Source organism: Rattus norvegicus, chromosome 9 (assembly GCF_036323735.1).
Source record: "Rattus norvegicus strain BN/NHsdMcwi chromosome 9, GRCr8, whole genome shotgun sequence".
Lineage (NCBI taxonomy): Eukaryota > Metazoa > Chordata > Mammalia > Rodentia > Muridae > Rattus > Rattus norvegicus.
In genome coordinates, this window is record NC_086027.1 from 23094399 (window position 1) to 23113161 (window position 18763).

The 18763-nt window shown below is 44.6% G+C and overlaps 1 protein-coding gene and 1 long non-coding RNA gene across 5 annotated transcripts in view; one reads left to right on the plus strand and one right to left on the minus strand.

The window, feature by feature from the left end:
* Nucleotides 1-6503, plus strand: part of Cdc5l (cell division cycle 5-like) — a 38505-nt gene extending 32002 nt beyond the window's left edge. The window contains exons 15-16 of one of the 2 annotated variants that reach the window (NM_053527.2): nucleotides 5217-5429; nucleotides 6080-6501. In NM_053527.2, coding sequence (NP_445979.1) covers nucleotides 5217-5429; nucleotides 6080-6184 — 318 coding nt within the window. In that variant the 3' untranslated portion in view covers nucleotides 6185-6501. Of the gene's footprint in view, nucleotides 1-5216; nucleotides 5430-6079 lie in introns of both variants that reach the window. The other variant, XM_063267788.1, reaches the window with a different exon arrangement.
* On the minus strand, nucleotides 1296-11131 carry LOC108351893 (uncharacterized). 3 transcript variants are annotated; one of them, XR_005489468.2, is made up of 4 exons: nucleotides 10826-11131; nucleotides 9347-9516; nucleotides 2720-2884; nucleotides 1296-1823 (listed from the first exon to the last, which is right to left on the minus strand). It is a non-coding gene; the product is annotated as an uncharacterized LOC108351893 (long non-coding RNA). The 3 variants fall into 3 exon arrangements; XR_001839758.3 differs by having other exon boundaries at nucleotides 1296-1826; XR_010054947.1 differs by having other exon boundaries at nucleotides 1296-2884; nucleotides 9347-11131.
* Nucleotides 11132-18763: the final 7632 nt, after the last annotated feature.

An 18763-nucleotide genomic window follows, 5' to 3' on the forward strand; every position in this document is an offset into this window, starting at 1 on the left:
CTACACACTGGCCAGCTCCCTAGTCTAGATGTTTGGAACTTAATGTTTGGTGTTGCAGAGTGTGGAGCTTTCTTGTTATGCAGGGACATACAAGTTCATGTTTTGTTTATTTGTCTAGAATGTTTTTTTTTTTTTGTTTTTTGTTTTTTTCTTTTCTTTAAAGGGATTTGTCTGGTAGCATCAAGCCACTCAATTCCCTGTCCTATTTGAATTTCTTCAGGGATGTTTGCATTTCAGCCCTGGGAAGACATTTTGTTAAAGCATTGTGCTCTAGTCCAGGCTACTTATGTGGTGGGAATGCCAAGGAAGCAGGCTGACTAAAGGCTAACCTGTTGTTCAGAGCCCATCTTTTTTTTTTTTTTTTTTTTTTTGGAGCTGGGGACCGAACCCAGGTCCTTGCGCTTCCTAGGTAAGCGCTCTACCACTGAGCTAAATCCCAACTCCGTTCAGAGCCCATCTTGTGCTGGTATGGTGGTACTGGGAATTGAATAAACCTATGCACGCTTATAGACACTTCTCCACCTTGCCTTTTACTTTTTGAGACAGGGTCTCACTGGGTCACCCAGGCTGACTTTAGATTTAAATCCTCTTCCTGAACAGTCACAGGCCTGCACTTGGAGACCCTAACGGGTGTTGATCTTGGTAGCGAGCCTGAGTTTGTGTAGAGGTGGATGCTCGGGGTCGGTGGGTACATTCTCCCAGGTAGAAGCCTCAACTACCTACACGTGATCCTTATTGGCTATACAAGATACTTTTAGTTCTGCAAATCTCAAGGACAAAGATAATTACTTTCTTGGGCTTTTCTTGAATAGTTTGTACACATGCAGTTTCTGACATACACAACAGACAGGTTGGGCAGCGACCGAAAAGCTTCCCACCAAATTCAGTGTAACGAAGGAAAATGACCTTCACCTGACTGTTGTGGAGATGGGCAGGAGGTTAAAAGGGGAGGCGAAAGTGGAATGCTGCTCTGCTCACCCAGCTACACACTGGCCAGCTCCCTAGTCTAGATGTTTGGAACTTAATGTTTGGTGTTGCAGAGTGTGGAGCTTTACATATGCTTAGTGAGAAGCCTTGGAATGGAAATTCCTTGTTTCTTATGCAAATAGCCTGAAAAATAAAATGATTTTATTTTTTAAACTTTTACAATATGGCATTTTAGATAATTTTGAGGCCTGTTAAATGAGGGTAAATATAAAGTTGTCCCTTGGGGTACCTGCCAGTGCTCAGACTTTAGAACATTTTAAATTTCATATTTTGAGATAGAAGATGTTCATCCTTTAAAAATAATTAAATAGCATTAAAAAAGAATTTATTTTGTTTTTTTAAAAGTATGTGTCCGCTTGTCTGTGTGTGCGCGCGCGCGTGTGTGCGTGAGTGTGTGTATAAGGCCAGGAAGAGTCACAGATGTGAGACTCCAAGTGGGTGCAGGAGCCAAACTCGGGTGTTCTGAAACAGCAGCATGAGCTCGTAACTGGTGAGCATCTCCCTTGAGTAGTAGTTTTTGAACGTTTTTGGTAAGTGTAGGTGGTGTATGTGGTTTTATTGTTTGTTTGTTTGTTTGTTTGTTTGTAAAGTGTTGTCCTGGCTGGCCTTAAACTCACTAGGATCAGTCTGCTTCTGTGCGCCAGCACATTTGGCTGTGTAAGTGATCTTTAAGATGTGGTGGCTTGAAAGGCACTGCAGCCCTCCTCCCCAACCCCCTTGTGTTTAGAAGAGCATTTGGTAGATCAGATGGAGGAGGCTGTGTCATTTCTTTGCGTCAGAACCGTTGGTTTGTTTGTCTGTTTTGTTTTTTTCCAAAATAAGTTTCAATGGGACAGCTGCTGTTAATAAAAAAAAATTAAGTTAGCATCCAGAGTAGTGAGCTTCATTCTGACAGCTACACATGTATGTCAGTGTACTTTCCTGCTTCCCTTCCTCATCCTCTGCTCACTTATTTTCTCAAGGACTAGGATATGAACTTGATAACAGCTGATTCCTGTCGGAGTTTTACCATTGAAACACCAGCTCTTACTTTCTGGCACCTCAGGTCTTACAGTTCTAGGCTTTTTCCTAGTGTGCTCAGCAGTCAGTAGTAGGTTGTACTTTAAACACTTATTGATATTTTCTTTCCCATTTTAATAATTAGATAGCAGATATCCAAAAGCTAAAACTTAATAATAAAAGCTGCTTTTTAATTTTTTGTGTCCGATGTCTGTGTGTATATATATACACACATAGACACAATATATTTACTTGGTGAAATTAATTTTTATTATATTTTAACTTATTTTATCTAAAGCTGTAGTTGAGCCAGGAGATTTTTATGAAGTTTGAGGTGAATGAAATGTAATTGTTGGCAATAACTAGAGACTAACAACTTTGAAGTTTTAAAACCTCTGGTGGTTTGGGAATAATAAACAGCTGAACTATATGAGTGAGGTAATTCCCAGAGACAGGGGACTCAGTGCTAAGTGTACCACGATGACTAATTAAATTGTTTCTGCACATAGGCATTAAGCTGTTAACCAGGCTGGAAATCAAATATCTATGGACTGTGGTCAATGTAAAGCTAATTGAGATATCTTAACCAATGAAAATGTTAATTTGTATAACTAATTTTTAAGACATACCGTATTAACTTGAAATTCTATGCTTTTAAGAGTTTTTGGATGTGTATTGAAACCCACATGTGAGTGAACTCTAATATGGGTATTAGATCGTGTTGAGTACAGACCTTGATGTAGCTCTGTGGAATTTGCTGCTCGGCTCTTGTGGCGGGAGGACTGTTGTGGACGTGGTTGAGAAGACAGTTGATACCAGTTCTCTGCTGATCTCAGCTGGATCCGTTCTCCATCTTGGCTGCTCATTAGAACTTACTGGGGGCTTGGGAAACAGTGCTCTGAAATCATTGAATCAGAAACTGGGGCTGGTCATTTTTTTTTTTTTTTCTTTTTTTCGGAGCTGGGGACCGAACCCAGGGCCTTGTGCTTGCTAGGCAAGCGCTCTACCACTGAGCTAAATCCCCAACCCCTGGGGCTGGTCATTTTGAAGAGCTTCACAAATAATTATAAGTTTAGTCATGGTCTATTCACTAGTTAAAAAAGGCATGCTCCAAAAATGTTTTCTATGGAAGAGAGTAAATGTAAAATAGTCTCTTCTTTCCTTGGCTGCATTGTGAGACAAAATTAAAATATTTTATTTTGCAAAATAAAATAAGTATTTTTTTTTATTTTTAATTGTGTGTGTGTAGTGTGTGGGCATGTGCACTTAAGTACAGGTGCCCAAGAGGGCCAGAGCATTGGGTCCTCTGGAGTTGGGACTTAGAGGAGGTTGTGAGCTGCCTGACTCGTGTCCTTTGTGAACTATTGTTCTAGCGTAAGTAGGTCTCCATACCATCTTTCTAGAACCTAGATCCAGAAAGTTCTGCTTATGCTCTCAAGGACAGGGGAGAGTTCTTATGTCTAGAAGAATTGTTTCTCAGAAGTACTCTTTCCATTGTTTGGACTCTGAGGTGTAAATCACACAGCTCAGACCGCTGCTTTTGGGTAAAGAGATAGGTGTTTCTTCTGTACTCACAGAGCTGCATAGATGTTACTGTACCTTTAGGACATTTTCTTCACACCAGGAAGAACCCCTATACCCACACCAATCACTTCCTCCTCTTCTCAATGTGGGGCTGAAGGCTGCACTAGTTCCTTTTCACATAGATTTGCCCATTCCTGATACTTCATGGAAGTGAAGTCATGTTGCGTGTTGGCTTTTGTGATTGGCAGCTTTTATTAAACATTGTGTTCTGGAAGTTCACAAGTAGCGTGTTAGTACTTTCCTGCTTTGTATGGCTGTGTGCTGTTCTCTTGTGTAGGTAACAGCTCGTTTTGTTTATCCATATACCATGGATATGATGGGGTTGTAGTCGTGTTGCTGTGAACAAGGTATATATGCTTCTGCCATAGCATGTCGTCACTTAAGTATATGCTGGGAAGGACATGGCTGGCACTGAGTATACTCAGGGGTCCTTCACCTCATTTGAACTTCCTGGTTAAAACAAAAATCTCCTCATCAAGTCAAAGAGCACCAATATGCTTATGTTCTGACATCATTGCATTGTGAAAGAGAGGTCCTGTGTTGTCTTTGATATGGTGATTTGCAGAAGGCACACTGCTCATCCAAAAGAAAGCACAGCTGCTCTCTGCTCTTCCCCCACAACAGGTCTTTTGTTGAAGTTGAAATTTAAAGATTTTCAAGTCTTTTTCTCAGTCCTTTACTGATTACAGAGGAATGAAAGGTTGGCCTCTTCCTGTCTATAAAGCCATCACTGTAATCAGCTCATAACTGTTGATTGCTTGTTCTCTGCCAGGTTCTGCATGTCTGGGGTTTGTGTACATCATCTCCTTTAAGTTTCACAGCTAACTGTCAGCAGTGACCACCGTTTTACTACTGCTGGTGAAATGGAGGCACTGAGGTTGGATAACTGCTCCGTTGGAACAGCTGGGTAGTCCCACTGTTTCTTACCCACTGTTTGAGCTGCCTGCCTGACAGTAGTTGTTGGTTCCTTTGGCAGATGTATTATGCTGTGAACTTACTGATTTACTGCCCATGAGGGGAAAATAAGGAACAGTAGCAGTATACTTGGGTTTAAGTCAATTGCAGAAGCATAAAAGCTTAGCCTGTATAGATGTTGAGAGAACGATGGCTTTAAAGGAGCTTTATTTAAAGTAGCTTTAGCTCCATCCCATATTCCAACATGCACACATGCAGTATCCTTCCCCACCCCTGTTAGCTCACTTGACTTAGCCTTGCAGTGCAGTAATCTGGAGGTGGGTGGGTACAGTACCATTTCAAGTGGCCTGCTGCACTCGGGTGGAATACTGGTCGGTGTAAGACGGGGAATACATGTGCTACTGAAGTGAATTTTGGTATGTAAAAGATGGCTAGGTGGCAGTCTAGAATGACTGATGAATGGTCACAGAAATCATTTGCACAAGGTAGAGAGCAGTTTTTCCATGCTCCAAAATTCAAGCCCTCTTTGGAGTGAATTTTGGGTGAAGTTATGGAATATTTGGGTATAAGGTAATTCCTTGTTGAGGCCATTTTGTGTTACACATTGTATCAGTGAAGGTGGGAGGAACTCTGGTGTGTTTTGCTTTAGGTACTTAGTTTAGCCCTGTTACATAGTAATCTGTTTTTTCATGTATATTGAGTGATTTTCCGCTCCTTCCCCAATTCCCCAGATAAACAGGGGTCACATGACAACAGAAGCCAAGAGAGCTGCAAAGATGGAAAAAAAGATGAAGATTTTGCTGGGTGGTTACCAGTCCCGCGCCATGGGGCTCCTGAAGCAGCTGAACGACCTGTGGGACCAAATCGAGCAGGCGCACCTGGAGCTGCGCACCTTTGAGGAACTCAAGAAACACGAAGACTCTGCTATTCCCCGTAGGCTAGAGGTAACGGCATGGGCTGCCTAATCGCTCAGGAGCTGTGAAGGGCTGCCCAGTCCTTCCTTTCCCCTCCTTCTAGCAGGTATCTCTAAGGTATCTAGGTATCTAGACTGGAGTGGGTTCTGACTTTCTGATCTAGCCCTGCCTATGCTCAGATGGGTATCAAACAAACGGTTGCCGCTCTGAAGACTCTGCTCATTTTCTTTTGTGTTAAAGGATAGACAGTGTGGGAGAGTAAGTCAATTTTGCGACTAGTTTTCTTGAAACTTAGTGGCTTGTCATATATATGTGGCTCTTGGAACCCGCATCTTTTAGTTTTATGATTGAAGATGCTGCACATCACAGAACATCAGGTCCTTTGGCCAAATTGGGTTTAGATTTATCTTCTAGGTGTGCACTGTGGCCGCTGCCCAGCTTCAGGGCAGTCAGGGCTCTTTGCAGTGTGTGTGGGTGTGGAGAAGACTGCAGAGCTCTTACAGGATGGCAGTCACAGCCAGAGCAACGAGTGGCTGCGGTACTAGTTTGATAGCAAAGATACTGGCTGTTGGTTTCTCTGTGAACTGTGAGAACCTGAGAGCTTACACAGCTGTTTTGTAAGGTAGACTGCCATAAGTGGACTTAGGATTGAAGTAACTGGAATATTTTTCTCTCTTCAGTGTCTAAAGGAAGATGTGCAGCGGCAACAGGAAAGAGAGAAAGAGCTTCAGCAAAGATATGCGGATTTGCTGATGGAGAAAGAGACTTTACAGGCAAAGTTCTGAAGCACAGAGGACGCTCTGCCTCAGAAGAACTAGTTGCTGGTTTCGTACTCAGCAAGGCCGAGACTGACCTTTCTCCTCATTGACAAAGTCACCCAGCACCTGTGGGCTCTCGGTTGCTTGTTTTGAATGATACTGATCTTGCGTGTTCTGTGTTACAAACTTGGACTCCAGGATAATGAGGGTTTAAATTATCCAGATGCTCATTCTTTGCCAGTGTCATATTTACAAAATTTCGTAGTTTAGGCCTTTAATTTAAAAAGCCTGATTTTAAATACTGCCTGCAAGTAAACCCTTGAATAAAAAGAACATGTGAAGAATCGAGTGTAGCCTTTTGTGTGAAGTAATTAGATACTTAGGGTGCCCACAAGCCTGCCACTGTGCTTATGTGTGCCACACTTAATGAGCACCTCTGTAGTGAGAGAGAGCCCGACTCAGTGTAAGTCCTTAGCGCTCATTTCTCTCCACTGGCAAGATGGATAGACTCGTTAAAACCTGACATTTCCCCTCCAGTGTTTCCTTAGAGAAGTTTCTTTTCCTTTGGCTATTACATGACAGCATGTGGATTATAACTCAAAAGACTTGCTTGTTTTGACTCTGAATATTTTACATGAAGGTTTTAAAACTCAGTTTTAAAGATTCATTTAACAAGGCCGTCAAACTTTGTAAAGCTTTGCATTTACCTTAATATACTTCCTTAACTTGGGGATTTGAGGATGGGTAGATGTGGGGCGACCATCATAACTCATACGGTGACTTAGTAGCAGAGTGTGCTGGTCCAGGCCTGTGACCACAGCATTTGGGAGGGAGGCTGAGGCTTCAACGACAATAACAGCCAAACTAACAACCAAAAGCCACAGTGTAGGCCAACAGTGAGTTGGACTTAGCAGAAATGTTTGCCTAACCATAGCCTCTGAGGGACTAAAGGCAGGAGGAAGCAGTCATTCACCAGGTATTGCTGAGTAAATGCCCTGTCCCAGAGTCTTGGAGCTAGAACAATAGATAAAATAGGCTCTGTTTCTGCTTTCTTGAGCATGACTGTCTCTTGAGAATGACAGACATCTTTTTACTTTTTTGTGACAAGGCCTAACTCTGTGTTCCAGGCTGATCTAGAACTTAACAGTCCTGACTGGCTTGAAATGTGAAGTAATCCTCCTGCCTCACCTCCTGAGTGCTGGGATTACAGGCGTGAGTCTCTATATGACGTGTGGTGAGAATCCAAATACATCAAGTGTCAGAGATGCATGTTACTTATAGCAGAGCCCTTGCTGATGACATTAGTTAGGGTATACTGCACGTGCACAGGGGAAAGAAGCGTCATGAAGTTCAGATTCTGTGAGGAAGTTAAAGAGGGCGACATCGAGGCTAAAGAGGTCACTTTGAAGAGATGTAACATGAGCTAATACTTGGTCGCCACTTCAGAAAGCCAGGGCCTTGTCAGATCCAGGAAAGACCATCTCGCCAGGATGGATTGCAGCCCCGTGCTGCTGCTGCTGTGTGTTTGGGGGAGCAAGAAGAGGACAGTGTGGCTTCCTCGTCAGGAGTGCCTTAGCACAGGGCCTGACCACATACATGGACCCACGTGGGAGGGAATTGGGCTTTATTTTAAATTGTGGAAGCCACGAGAATACTTTAGGCAGAGGAATGACAGGTCATCTGTGGTTTAGATTCATTGTTGTGGCCATATTATGAAATGTCTCACCTGGGTGGTGACTCCCCTAGGAGCCTTGATGCAGTGATCCAGACAATGCCGGGGAACCTGTGAAGTGGAAAGTTGAGGGTTCTTTGATGGTTGAATGGTTTTGCTGGGGCAAACATGTGATGTAACGTTTCCTTAAAGTGGACACAGATATGAAAGTCTAAGGCCAACTTGTGAAAGAAAGGTTAGCTGAAGCAGACACAGGAGAGAGGATGCTTTGCTAAATGAAAGATTCTTTGCTGAGGACACACATGTGTTGGTCCGCCTTACACTGTGTAGTTGAGCTGCGTTTGTCGCTACTCCATAGAGCGAAACAACCAAAAAGTGTGGTGTACTGCAGTTTGTTGCCGCTTCCAAGGACTCGGGCTGACTGGACCCATGTGCTGAGGCAAGGAACATGGAGGACATGTGATGTTTGGAGGGTGTATTTAGGACTCCGTGGAGTGATGGAGACAGCATAGCAAGTGGATCGTGCATCTTCACTCATCTTCACTTCCCCGAGAGGGACAGCGAGAACTTCTGGGGCTCCTCTTGGTCCCTCTTGCTGACTGGAGCTGAGGCTGAGGCCTGGCTATCTCTGCTAGGTTGTGTCAATGCTGTTGCTAACTGGACCGAACTGGACTGCTGGTGTATCTGTGAAGTGTTTGTGAGTGGATCGAGCTGCCGCCTCCTGCTGACCTGTGAACTGAATGGCTGATTTCCAGACAACACAGATGGGAGTTGCTCCAAAGAATCTAAACAGGTCCACTTTTCCTGTATCCTTTGTTTTCCACCACCTCTGCTGTGTGGTGGGCTACAAGGGAGGTTAAAGTGTTCAGGAACTATCATTAAAATTAGGAATAGAAAAAATTAAAGTTCTAAGAAGCTGCCTGGGTCAGAACATGGATGCACACCCATGGGGATCTTAATAGTTCCCTCTGCAGGAATGGACCATAAGTCCCTATTCTGGTATCTAGTCATAGCTTTCATGCCATTTCTGGTAAGTTCTCATGGGTTTTTAAGGAAATACTTGATACTATCTTTGTATAATGATTTTTTTTTTTAATTTCATTGCATGTGTTGTTGGCTCATATCTAGAACTATGTTAAATGATAAGGACAGTCTTGTTCTATTTCTGGTTTTAGTGGGGATTTCTTCTGTGTTTTTAAGTTGGCTTTTTGACATAGACACTCTCTAGAAATACCTTTTCTCCCTCGGCTCTGAGTTTTATATAGAGAAGGGTGAATTAGGAAGGAGGTGTGGAGCTGTTGGCGTCTCTCTTGAGGCTCTGCTGTGTTCTCACCTGGTCTGGTGTTGACTTCACTTTGAGACCATCTCTCCTGGACCCAGTTAGATTCATTTAAAACAGAGAGACTTATAGTTCATTTGTGTTTTATGTAGACTTTAAAGTATATGGGCTAAACAGTTGTTTAATAAAGACTCACTGTCTAAAATGTGGACAGATGTACTCACAGCCTAAGACTCACCAAGACTTGTAGCTTCAACACCAGCATGCCTTCGTCGTAGCAGAACCACGCTCACTGGTCAGTAGGCCTGCCATCATCCTTCCTCAGTATCCCGGCAAAATGGAGGCTTCTTAGCAGGTCTGACATTCAGTGCAGGCATGTGTCAAGTGGTAGTAGGGGTTCTTAGAAATCTGGTATATGTGGGACAGAAATTAAATGTGTATGAGCCAGTGTGCCAACATGCATGCGTTTCTTCAAAACTCATTAGTACTTAACAAGACAGTAAGCACAGTGTCCGGATGGCAGGCATGTGGCTTGGGACTGCTGTACCTTCCTGGGATACATGTCTCCCAAAGTGCGATTGCCTGCTGGGGCTTTAGAGTCTGTAAGAGGACAACTTGTGAGAGTAATTTCGTTTTACCATGTGGGTTCTGGGAATCGAACTCAGGGCTTCAGGCTTGACAGCAAGTGCTGACCCCTGTGGATGCTTCAAGTGAAGGGTTATTTAGTTTACATGTGATGGGTAAACAATAAATTTTGTTATTTAACTTTTGAAAGATTGTACAGTCAGTCTATTGTTATTTCTGTTTATCTATTCTGAACTCTATATTTTGATTCTGCTTTTTGCTATGAATTTTGCTTCAAATACTACAGGGTTTCTCACGTTTATGATGACTTGCCTAATTGTCTTCTTTTTACTTTTAACTTGCACAGCGTATTTCTTCTGAGGATTGATTTCAGTCCATCCCCTGACCCGCTCCCTCCATCTTTGGCTTTCTGCCTCCCTCTAACCCATTGGGGACCCAGCCCTTCTGGTCAAGGAGGTCAGATGTGCTTAGGCACCTTCCCGCTGACCAGGACCCTGCCCAGCACATGGGCTCTCTGCCATCTCACCCATCCATTTCCCCGTAAACGCCGCTGTTGCGCTTTTATTTTGATTCTAGGGTAGAGGTTTGAGGTGAGAGTCTGTCTCCTTCAGGTTTACTTTCCTTCTACCAACTTTGTCCACCAAGACTGAGATGGGCTGTCCGAACATCTCACTCCAACAACAGCTTCCTAATCAGGATTATCTTCTATTTTAGTTATCTCAGTTACGATTCGGAGAGGAATTCCTGTTGCAGCTGTGTGGATAGGCCCCTAAGCTCCGTCTTCTGCACAGATTCATGCTGTGTTACCAAGGGAGTAGGTTCAGAAGAGTGGGTTTGTCCCTCTTCTGTGGTCCTTTGATTTCCTGATAGGAGATGGTCAGCAAGGTCTGTTCCTGCTGGAGGTATAGCCCTTTGACCTTGGACTTCAGGCCTTCAGAACTAAGAAATAAAGATTCTTTGTAAATTGTCCAGCTTCATGTAGCTGTTGCAGCCCCATGGATCAGAGACATCTTTGGCAAAGGGAGAGTGTGTTTGAGTTGTGGTTCCAGTAGAGCAAAAGGCTGCCTGTGGAAGGGTGCGCCTAGTGGTGGTGGTCCCCTTAGCGAGGTGTGCAGTCACCGGAAGATCTTACCGTGGTTAGGTTAATTGAAGTGCCACTGTGGGTGACACCAGCCCCAGACTGGGATCCCGGAGTTCGTAAGAAGGAGCAAAGATCGATGATAAGTTGGTTTGTTTGCTTCCTGACTGCTGCTGCCGCTTCTGCTACTGCTATGATTGTCCTGTCACAATGGACTGAAACCTAGGCTGGGAGCCCAGGTCAAACCTTTCTTTCCTGAGTGGCTTTCATCATAGTATTGTCATAGCCACAGGAGAAATAATTGAGACCCTTGCCGGCTACCATTACTTTGAAAGTGGAATTGGAGGTTTTATGAGCATGGCGGTTAACTGGATTGGTTTTAATTCCCTTAGGATTTTGTCTTTGGGTTTGAATTTGAAGGTTCTGTGTCTGCCCAGACTCGTGTGTTCGAATCACTTATTAGGATATCTGCTTTTGTTATTTCTTTGGGTACACTAAGGCTGAGGAAGGGAGTGATCCTAGCTTTGACCCTAGTGCTTGGGGCCAGGGAGGATGCAAAGTTCATTTTTTTTGGTTCTTTTTTTTTTTTTTTTTTTTTTTTTTTTTGGAGCTGGGGACCGAACCCAGGGCCTTGCGCTTCCTAGGGCAAAGTTCATTTTTTAAAAATCTCTGAAACATGTTCATATTTTACTGAGTCCAGTTCTGTGACAGTGATACAATATTTTCTGAAAAAACTTTTCCACTCCGTATAAAAGGAGTAACCAAAGTTTCGGGTAGCAGCTGTAGCTTAACTCCATGACATGAACTCTAATGAAGGATAAGCAAAATGTGATATAAACGGCATACACTGCCATGGGCCCAGGCCTCATGTCCCGCATGTCCTTAGTGCCTGTGTAGGGAAGGCGGGCAGAGGCTGGTCCCGGACGGTAGCCTGAAGACCACGGGACACCAGAGTAGCCAGCAGGTGCTCATCGTCATGTGATGGACCAGTGTAGGAACTGTGGCTGGAAGAACAGGGTTTTGCTGTCTAGTACTGGGAGATGGAGTTTGAAAACAGGCTAGCAGCATCCACTGGTGACTCGGCACTGTGTCAGGAGGCTGTTTCCAAAGTCCTGTCAAGTCATAAGGTAAGGTTGTGTCTCCTTTGAGGGAAGATACAGTGACAACTCAGTAATCGGCGCTGTTCCAATGGCTGACTATGCATTAGTTTGCTGTGTAGGGTTGCACTTCCCCAGGGGCTGCAGCTTCCTATGGGTGCGCTGGTAACCGTCAGAGACTTGGCATGAAAAAAGATTCTTTGCCCTTGCCAGGCTGAATAAACAGGCTCGCTGATTTCTTTTCCCTTTGTGGATAGTAGAACATTTTAAAATGTTTGCAGGCTTGCATTCTGTATCTATTGTGCTGTGCTATTCTAATATTTTGTTACTGATTTCTGATTGCTTTATGGTTTGAGAATATTTCTTATGTGATTTTATATAATTTCAATCCTTAAAAATTGTGTGTGTGTGTGTGTGTGTGTGTGTGTGTATTGGCTAGTTTTCTTTTTGGTTTTTTGAGACAGAGTGTCTCTGTGTACCTTGGTGATCCTGAAACTCGATTTGTTGATCAGACTGGCTTTGAACTCACAGAGTAACTGTTAAAAGGTGAGAACTCACTCACTTCTGTGTCTGGAGTCACGTCTATTGACTTACTGTAGCAGAAAGTAAAATAGTCATCACGCCTTTAATCCCAGTGCTCAGGGGGCAGAGGCAGGCAGCTCTACGAGTTCAAGGCTAGCCTGGTCTACAGGGCGGGCTCCAGGACAGACAAGGGTTTACAGAGAAACCCTGTCTCAAACAAAAAACGGAGCAAAAACCAACCCCCCCCAAATCGTTAGTTTACATTTTACGTGTATTTGTGTTTTGCCTGCATGTATGTACTGTGCACCACGTCCATACAGTGCATATGGAGGTCAGAAGAGGCATTGGATCCTCTGCACCTGCACTTAGAGATGGTTGTGAACTGCTGTGTGGGTGCTGGGCATTGAATGTGGGTCCTCCGGAAGAGCAGCAAGTTCTTTTTAACCACAGAACCTTCTTTTCATCCTCCTCTGTTTAAAGATTTATTTTACTTTATTCTTTTATTTGAGAAAGAATCTCCAGTAAGCCTGCATGTGTTTTCTGTCATGCTGATAAATCTCTGCTCCCATTAAATGCTTTCTTTTCTAAGAGTTACTTGGTCATGGTGTCCCTTCACAGCAGCAGAACACTGACCAAGGCAGAAGATCTTTTGTTAAGTGTGGGTAGATTGTGACACCTCCTGGAGGTCTGCCGATTACGAGTTGCAGTGGGAGAGTTTGTTAAGCAATGTGAATACCTTGAAGGATGCAGGTTTCCAAATGCTCATTTCAAGGGAATCAAGCTCTCGACGTGCTGAGGTGGATCTGAGATTCAGTGTGGAGGCCATCACTTGCTGTGTGACTGCTCTGATTGGCTTCTGCCTGTGGACTTAGGGCCTCCTAAGGCCTCCATCCAGGCCCTGCTCCAACCCAGCTGAGACTAGTGGCTCCAGTCCCCCCTCAGTGTCTACCCATATGCTCGCAGGTGTCCTTAAAGGCTGGAAGAGTGTGTCAGATGTGCTGGCATTATGGTGCTTATGAGATGCCAGATGCGGTGGTGGGAACCAAACTCTGGTCCTGTGCAAGAGCAGCAAGTGTTTTTTGGTTTTGTTTTGTTTGTTTGTTTGTTTTAAATGTGTAGCCCAGGCTGGCCTCGAACTCGTGATCCTTCTGCCTCTGCCTCCTTCAGCAAATTCTACCGGCGTGCGCCACCACAACCCACACAGCGAGTGTTCTTAACCACACAGCCAGTTCTCCAGCCCTGGAGCCTGCGTGAGTGTGCAAATGCAAGATGCATACTAAAATCTGGGGAATGCTACTGGACCTCACCGTGGAACTGAGCGTGTGTAAAAAGGCAGTTTGGGTTTGTTTTGGTTGCTCTGCACTCTTGAGAAGTCCTGATTAATATTCTGTTCCCTGTGGTGGCCTTCCTGCTCCTGCTCTGGCCTTTCTTCCAACACACCTATTAACAATTTGTCCATTCTTTAGACCCAGGAAAAAAGCCGTCTGCAAATACGCCCTGAAGCTCATGGGCAGATGTGATAACTTACTCAAACCAACCTGATACTTATTTAATTTCCCTGCATCGTCCACTCCAAAGCATTTTTAAAAAATTATTTCTGAAACCTTTGGATAGGCCATTTGTTGGCCTGTAAGACCTTCTCCCCAGAGAGGCTGTTAATTATACCTGGAGCAAGAAAGCTCTGTTATTAGAAATAATATTTGGTCTTGGAAAACTCTAGATAAGTTGGGTGGAAGAGGACTGAAAGTGGGAGACGAGCTGTGTCCACAGTCCCCACGATTGTGTGTAGAGAGCCAGTGGGAAAGACAGGTCCAAGAAGCTGCTGGCTCTTTGGAAACTGCTCTCCCACACCATAGCTGCTAGCTACATGCAGCCTAAAGGACATCTAAGTTTAAGTAGAATCAAACATTATTTCTCCATTACCCTAGCCGCCTTTCCACCATCACAGAACGTTCTCTTGGGCTGTGCTACTCCAGGAAGTCATTTGGTAGCCACTTTCCTATTGGACAGTACAGTTTAAAATGAGGATAATTTCAAGCGAGAAGGGATTTATTTCAGTTCATAGTCCCTAAGGTTTTAGAGTCTGTAGTCGTTGGCTCTGTGCTTATCGGCCCATGGTGAGGCAGAGTAACGGAGGTCACAGAAGCAATGTGGGACAAGGAGGGAGAGAGAGGGGACCAGAAAAAGACAAAATTCCCGAGGACATGACCCCCGTTGCCTGCTTCCTCTAGCTAGGCCCATTTCCCAAGGTTTCTAGAACTTACTCAAATAGTACCTTTAATCTGGAGCCCAAACTTTCAATATTATATTCATGTCAGGTTGTGATACTGGCTACTGGATTGTGATGGTTTATTCTTGGGTCAGAATTTCCCTGCCTATGCCCAGAGAGGCTCCTTGCAGTCTGGGAAAGCTCCCTCAGCACAAGCGGGAGTCTGTGCCTCTTCCCTCTGCTGCTCTCTCCTGCCTGCAACCTCCATTGACATGACAGGGAGCTTGTGTGCATGCGTGTGTGTGTGTGTGTGTGTGTGTGTGTGTGTGTACGCGCGCGCCTGCGCGCATGCATGTACATGGATCCATGTGCATGCACATATGCTTCTGTACATGTTTGTGTGGGTGTGCATGCTTCTGTGTGTGAGTGATGTGTGTGAGTGTGTGAGTGTGTGTGTGTGTGTGCGCGCGTATGTGCACATGCATGCATGTTTGCATGTGTGTGCTGAGTTCCCTGGCATCAGAGCTGGTCTCTATCTCCTTGAGCCACTGGATACTCAGCAGCACACTTAGCTTTCCCCTGGCTTGTGACGGTGTGTGTAAAGTCATGTCTGTATGTGTGCGGAACTCGGAGGACAGCCTCAGTTGTCAATCCTTAGAAACTGTCCACCCTGATTCTTGAGACGGCGTCTCTCATTGACCTGAAGCTCACAAAGTAGGCTGGCCCTAGGGGGCCACCTGTTCCCATCTTCCAGGACTGGATGACAAGCGCACATCACAAATGTGAATTCTGAGGTTCAAACTCAGGTCTTCATGCTTGTAAAGCAAGCATTTTACCAATCGAGCTAGCTCTCCTACCTTGACACTTGGTTTCTTTAGGACCAGGCACTGTCAGTGACTAGCAGGTGAAAACCTTTAGGAATTCTCATTCACTAAATACAATAGAACAGCAACTAAAACACTAGCAAGCTATTCCCACTGGTCTCTGTGCCCATCTGGCGATATGTGTGTTTCCATGTCTTAGAGAATGCTGTTCTGTCCGGTATTAGACCATGAGGTGGTATGAGATTCCTAGGGTCTTTGAGATTTTGTTTTAGTTGCCTTGGAGTCACATGCAGGCTGTTTTCCGTAACAAAGCCAAAGTTTGGTAGCTGTGCAAATGGTATTTTACTATTTTTTATCTTTGAAATTAAAATATATTTTAATACATATACATATTTTAATATACATCTATTTTGTATGTCTGTGTACATGCATGCTCTGGTACACATAGGAAGGTTGGGACAGCTTGCAGGAGTCAGATTTCACCTTCTTCCTTGTGGGTCTTAGGGATCAAACTCATGTGACAGCTTATCAGCAAGCATCTTTATCTTCTGAGCCACCTTGCCTCCTCACTTTAAAATGATACCTTCAATACAAAGGTGTTTGCACACTTACCTTAGGGTTACTAGCAAGTCGGGGAGCAAAGGGTTTACTTGGCTTACATGTCCACTCTGCTGTTCGTCATCAAAGGAAGTCCGAGCAGGAACTCAGACAAGCCCGGAACCTGGAGGCAGGAGTTGATGCAGGCCATAAGGAGTGCTACTTGCTGGCCTGCAAGCACAGCTTGCTCAGTCTGCTTTTTTTTTTTTTAAAGATTTATTTATTTTATTTATATGTTAGTACACTGTAGTTCTCTTCAGACACTTCAGAAGAGAGCATCCAATTACAGATGGTTGTGAGCCACCATGTGGTTGCTGGGAATTGAACTCAGGACCTCTGGAAGAGCAGTCAGTGCTCTTAACCGCTGAGTCATCTCTCCACCCCCTCAGTCTGCTTTCTTATAGGACCCAGGACCACCTGCCCAGGGAATGGCACCACCCACAGTGGACTGGCCCATCTCTATTGATCAGATTAAGAAAATTATTAATCATTTAAGAAAATGTCCTCCAGTCTTGCCTACAGCCCAATCTTATGGAGGCATTTTCTTAATTAAGGTTCCCTCCTCTTCGATGACTTAGTTTGTTTCAAGTTGACATAAAACTACGTGTATACTGCCCCTCATGTTACACAAAGGTTTTACACAGAGAAAATATAGTTACCTGCCTGAAAGTCAATTCTCATGTTCCTAGTAGCTTCCCTAACAGGAAAAGGACCGTAATCTGTTTATGCAACTGTCAGTGCTGCAGGCTGCAACTGTCAGTGCTGCAGGCTGCAACTGTCTGTGTGCAGGTAACAGTGGCACTGACTCAATGTTCTTTGCATTAGTCTCTGTAAGTGGGTTTCAGAGTACTTTAGCCTCAGTGGCTCTCACGCCCCGTAGCTACTGTGCCAAAGCAGGGACATACTTCTCGGGGATGAGACATGAGAGATGCCCATCAGATCTACAGTTGAGGAAGAGATTAGAAGAACCACAGTTCAGATCAGCTCTGTGTCTGACACCACAAGCTCTCAGTATTGTCACAGTCTGGGGACATGCAGGTTTTTTTTGTTTTGTTTTGTTTTGTTTTGTTTGTGTGTGTGTGTGTGTGTGTGTGTGTGTGTGTGTGTGTGTCTTCTTTTGGTGGCTAATCTTGGTTGTTGACCTGGCCCCATCTGGAATCCACTAAACCCCAAGATGTTGGGCACTCCTTTGAGGGATTTTCTTCATCAGATTATCAGAGTATGTGAAGCATCAAGACCCATTCTGAATCTGTCATCTTCTGGTGGCAGCCACTTAAAAGGATATGGAAGGGGCTGGAGCCATGGCTCAGCGGTTAAGAACACTGACTGCTCTTCCAGAGGTCCTGAGTTCAATTCCCAGCAACCACATGGTGGCTCACAGCCATCTGTAATGGGATCTGATGCCCTCTTCTGGTGTCTGAAGACAGCTACAGTGTACTCACATACATACATATAATAAATAAATAAAATCTTTAAAAAAAAAAGGATATGGAAGAAGGGAGTGTTTGGTGTGTACCTGCTTGCTCCTACTCTTGGTGGCAAGTTCATCTGTCATGTTTCTGTGGTCGGTATCAAGTCCAGCTTCTTCAGGATTCTAACTGACGAAGATGGCCTTATCTCTCCAGGAATCATCTAGGATACAGCAGCAGACTGGGACTGCCAAGAGATCCAGCCTCACGGGCGGAACAACTGCTGGATTCTTGGCTTTCCCCCTTCCCATGCGGAGGCAGCCAGTTTTGGACTAGTGGGACCACATCCTGCAAGGCAGTCTAATAAATTCCCGTTTAATACACATACTCATCCGTCAGCTCTCTTCCTTTTGAAGATGACTAATATATCTTCTTGCACCATCGTAAGCCAGCCCTGGAAATGGAACCTGCACACATCAGCAAATCTCATGGCGTGTGGGGAGGAGGGGAGAAAGAGATTGTTCGCTTGTCCAGAAGCCCATGGTGGGAACTTGTTGACCTCCTTTGCTCTCCAGTGCTTTTGAAACTGTCAGGGGGTAAGCACACTGGACTTGACTCCTCTACCATTTCTTCAGATATACAACCAGGATACAAATAACCAACCACATTACTGAACTGCAAAGGACTCTGGGTTGTTATTTGACAGTTAAGACAACATAATCAGGGCAGCAGACTCATCTAACCTGCCAACACAGGGTTTATCTGAAACACTTGGGGACATTCTTTGAGGAACTCCATCGCTAGGTATCAGTCTGTAGATGTAGGAACAAGAAGGGCGACCCACATGGTACCTGTTAGTGAAGGTAGGGAGGAGCCCAAATGTCCACAGTGCATACTCAGCAGCACCTTCAGATGATGCAACACTGGTCCTCCACCCCAGGCCTGCTCCAGCTGTTGTCACTTTGTGCTGTCTTGTCAGGCCCCCTGTCTTCCTGGCCCTCATGTCCCTGGCCTACTCACAGCCATAGTGCTGCCTATCTAAAGAAAGCTGTGTGAGCCAGGCACAGTGGCACACTTAGTTGGGGAGACTGAGACAGGAGGATTACCATGAGTTTGAGGCAATTCTGAATTAGAGTGGGAGACCATAATCTCAAAAAACAAATAAAACAACAACAATAGCAAAACCCCAGTCCACAAATAACCTGAGTATAATTTCTGACCCACGGGGGAAACACGTTCCTCCCTTCTTTCTGTCAGCCACACCAAGCACGGACAAGTCATTTTGGAGAGGGCTTGGTTACATAGCTGGTCTCTGACACTTGCCACACATCTCC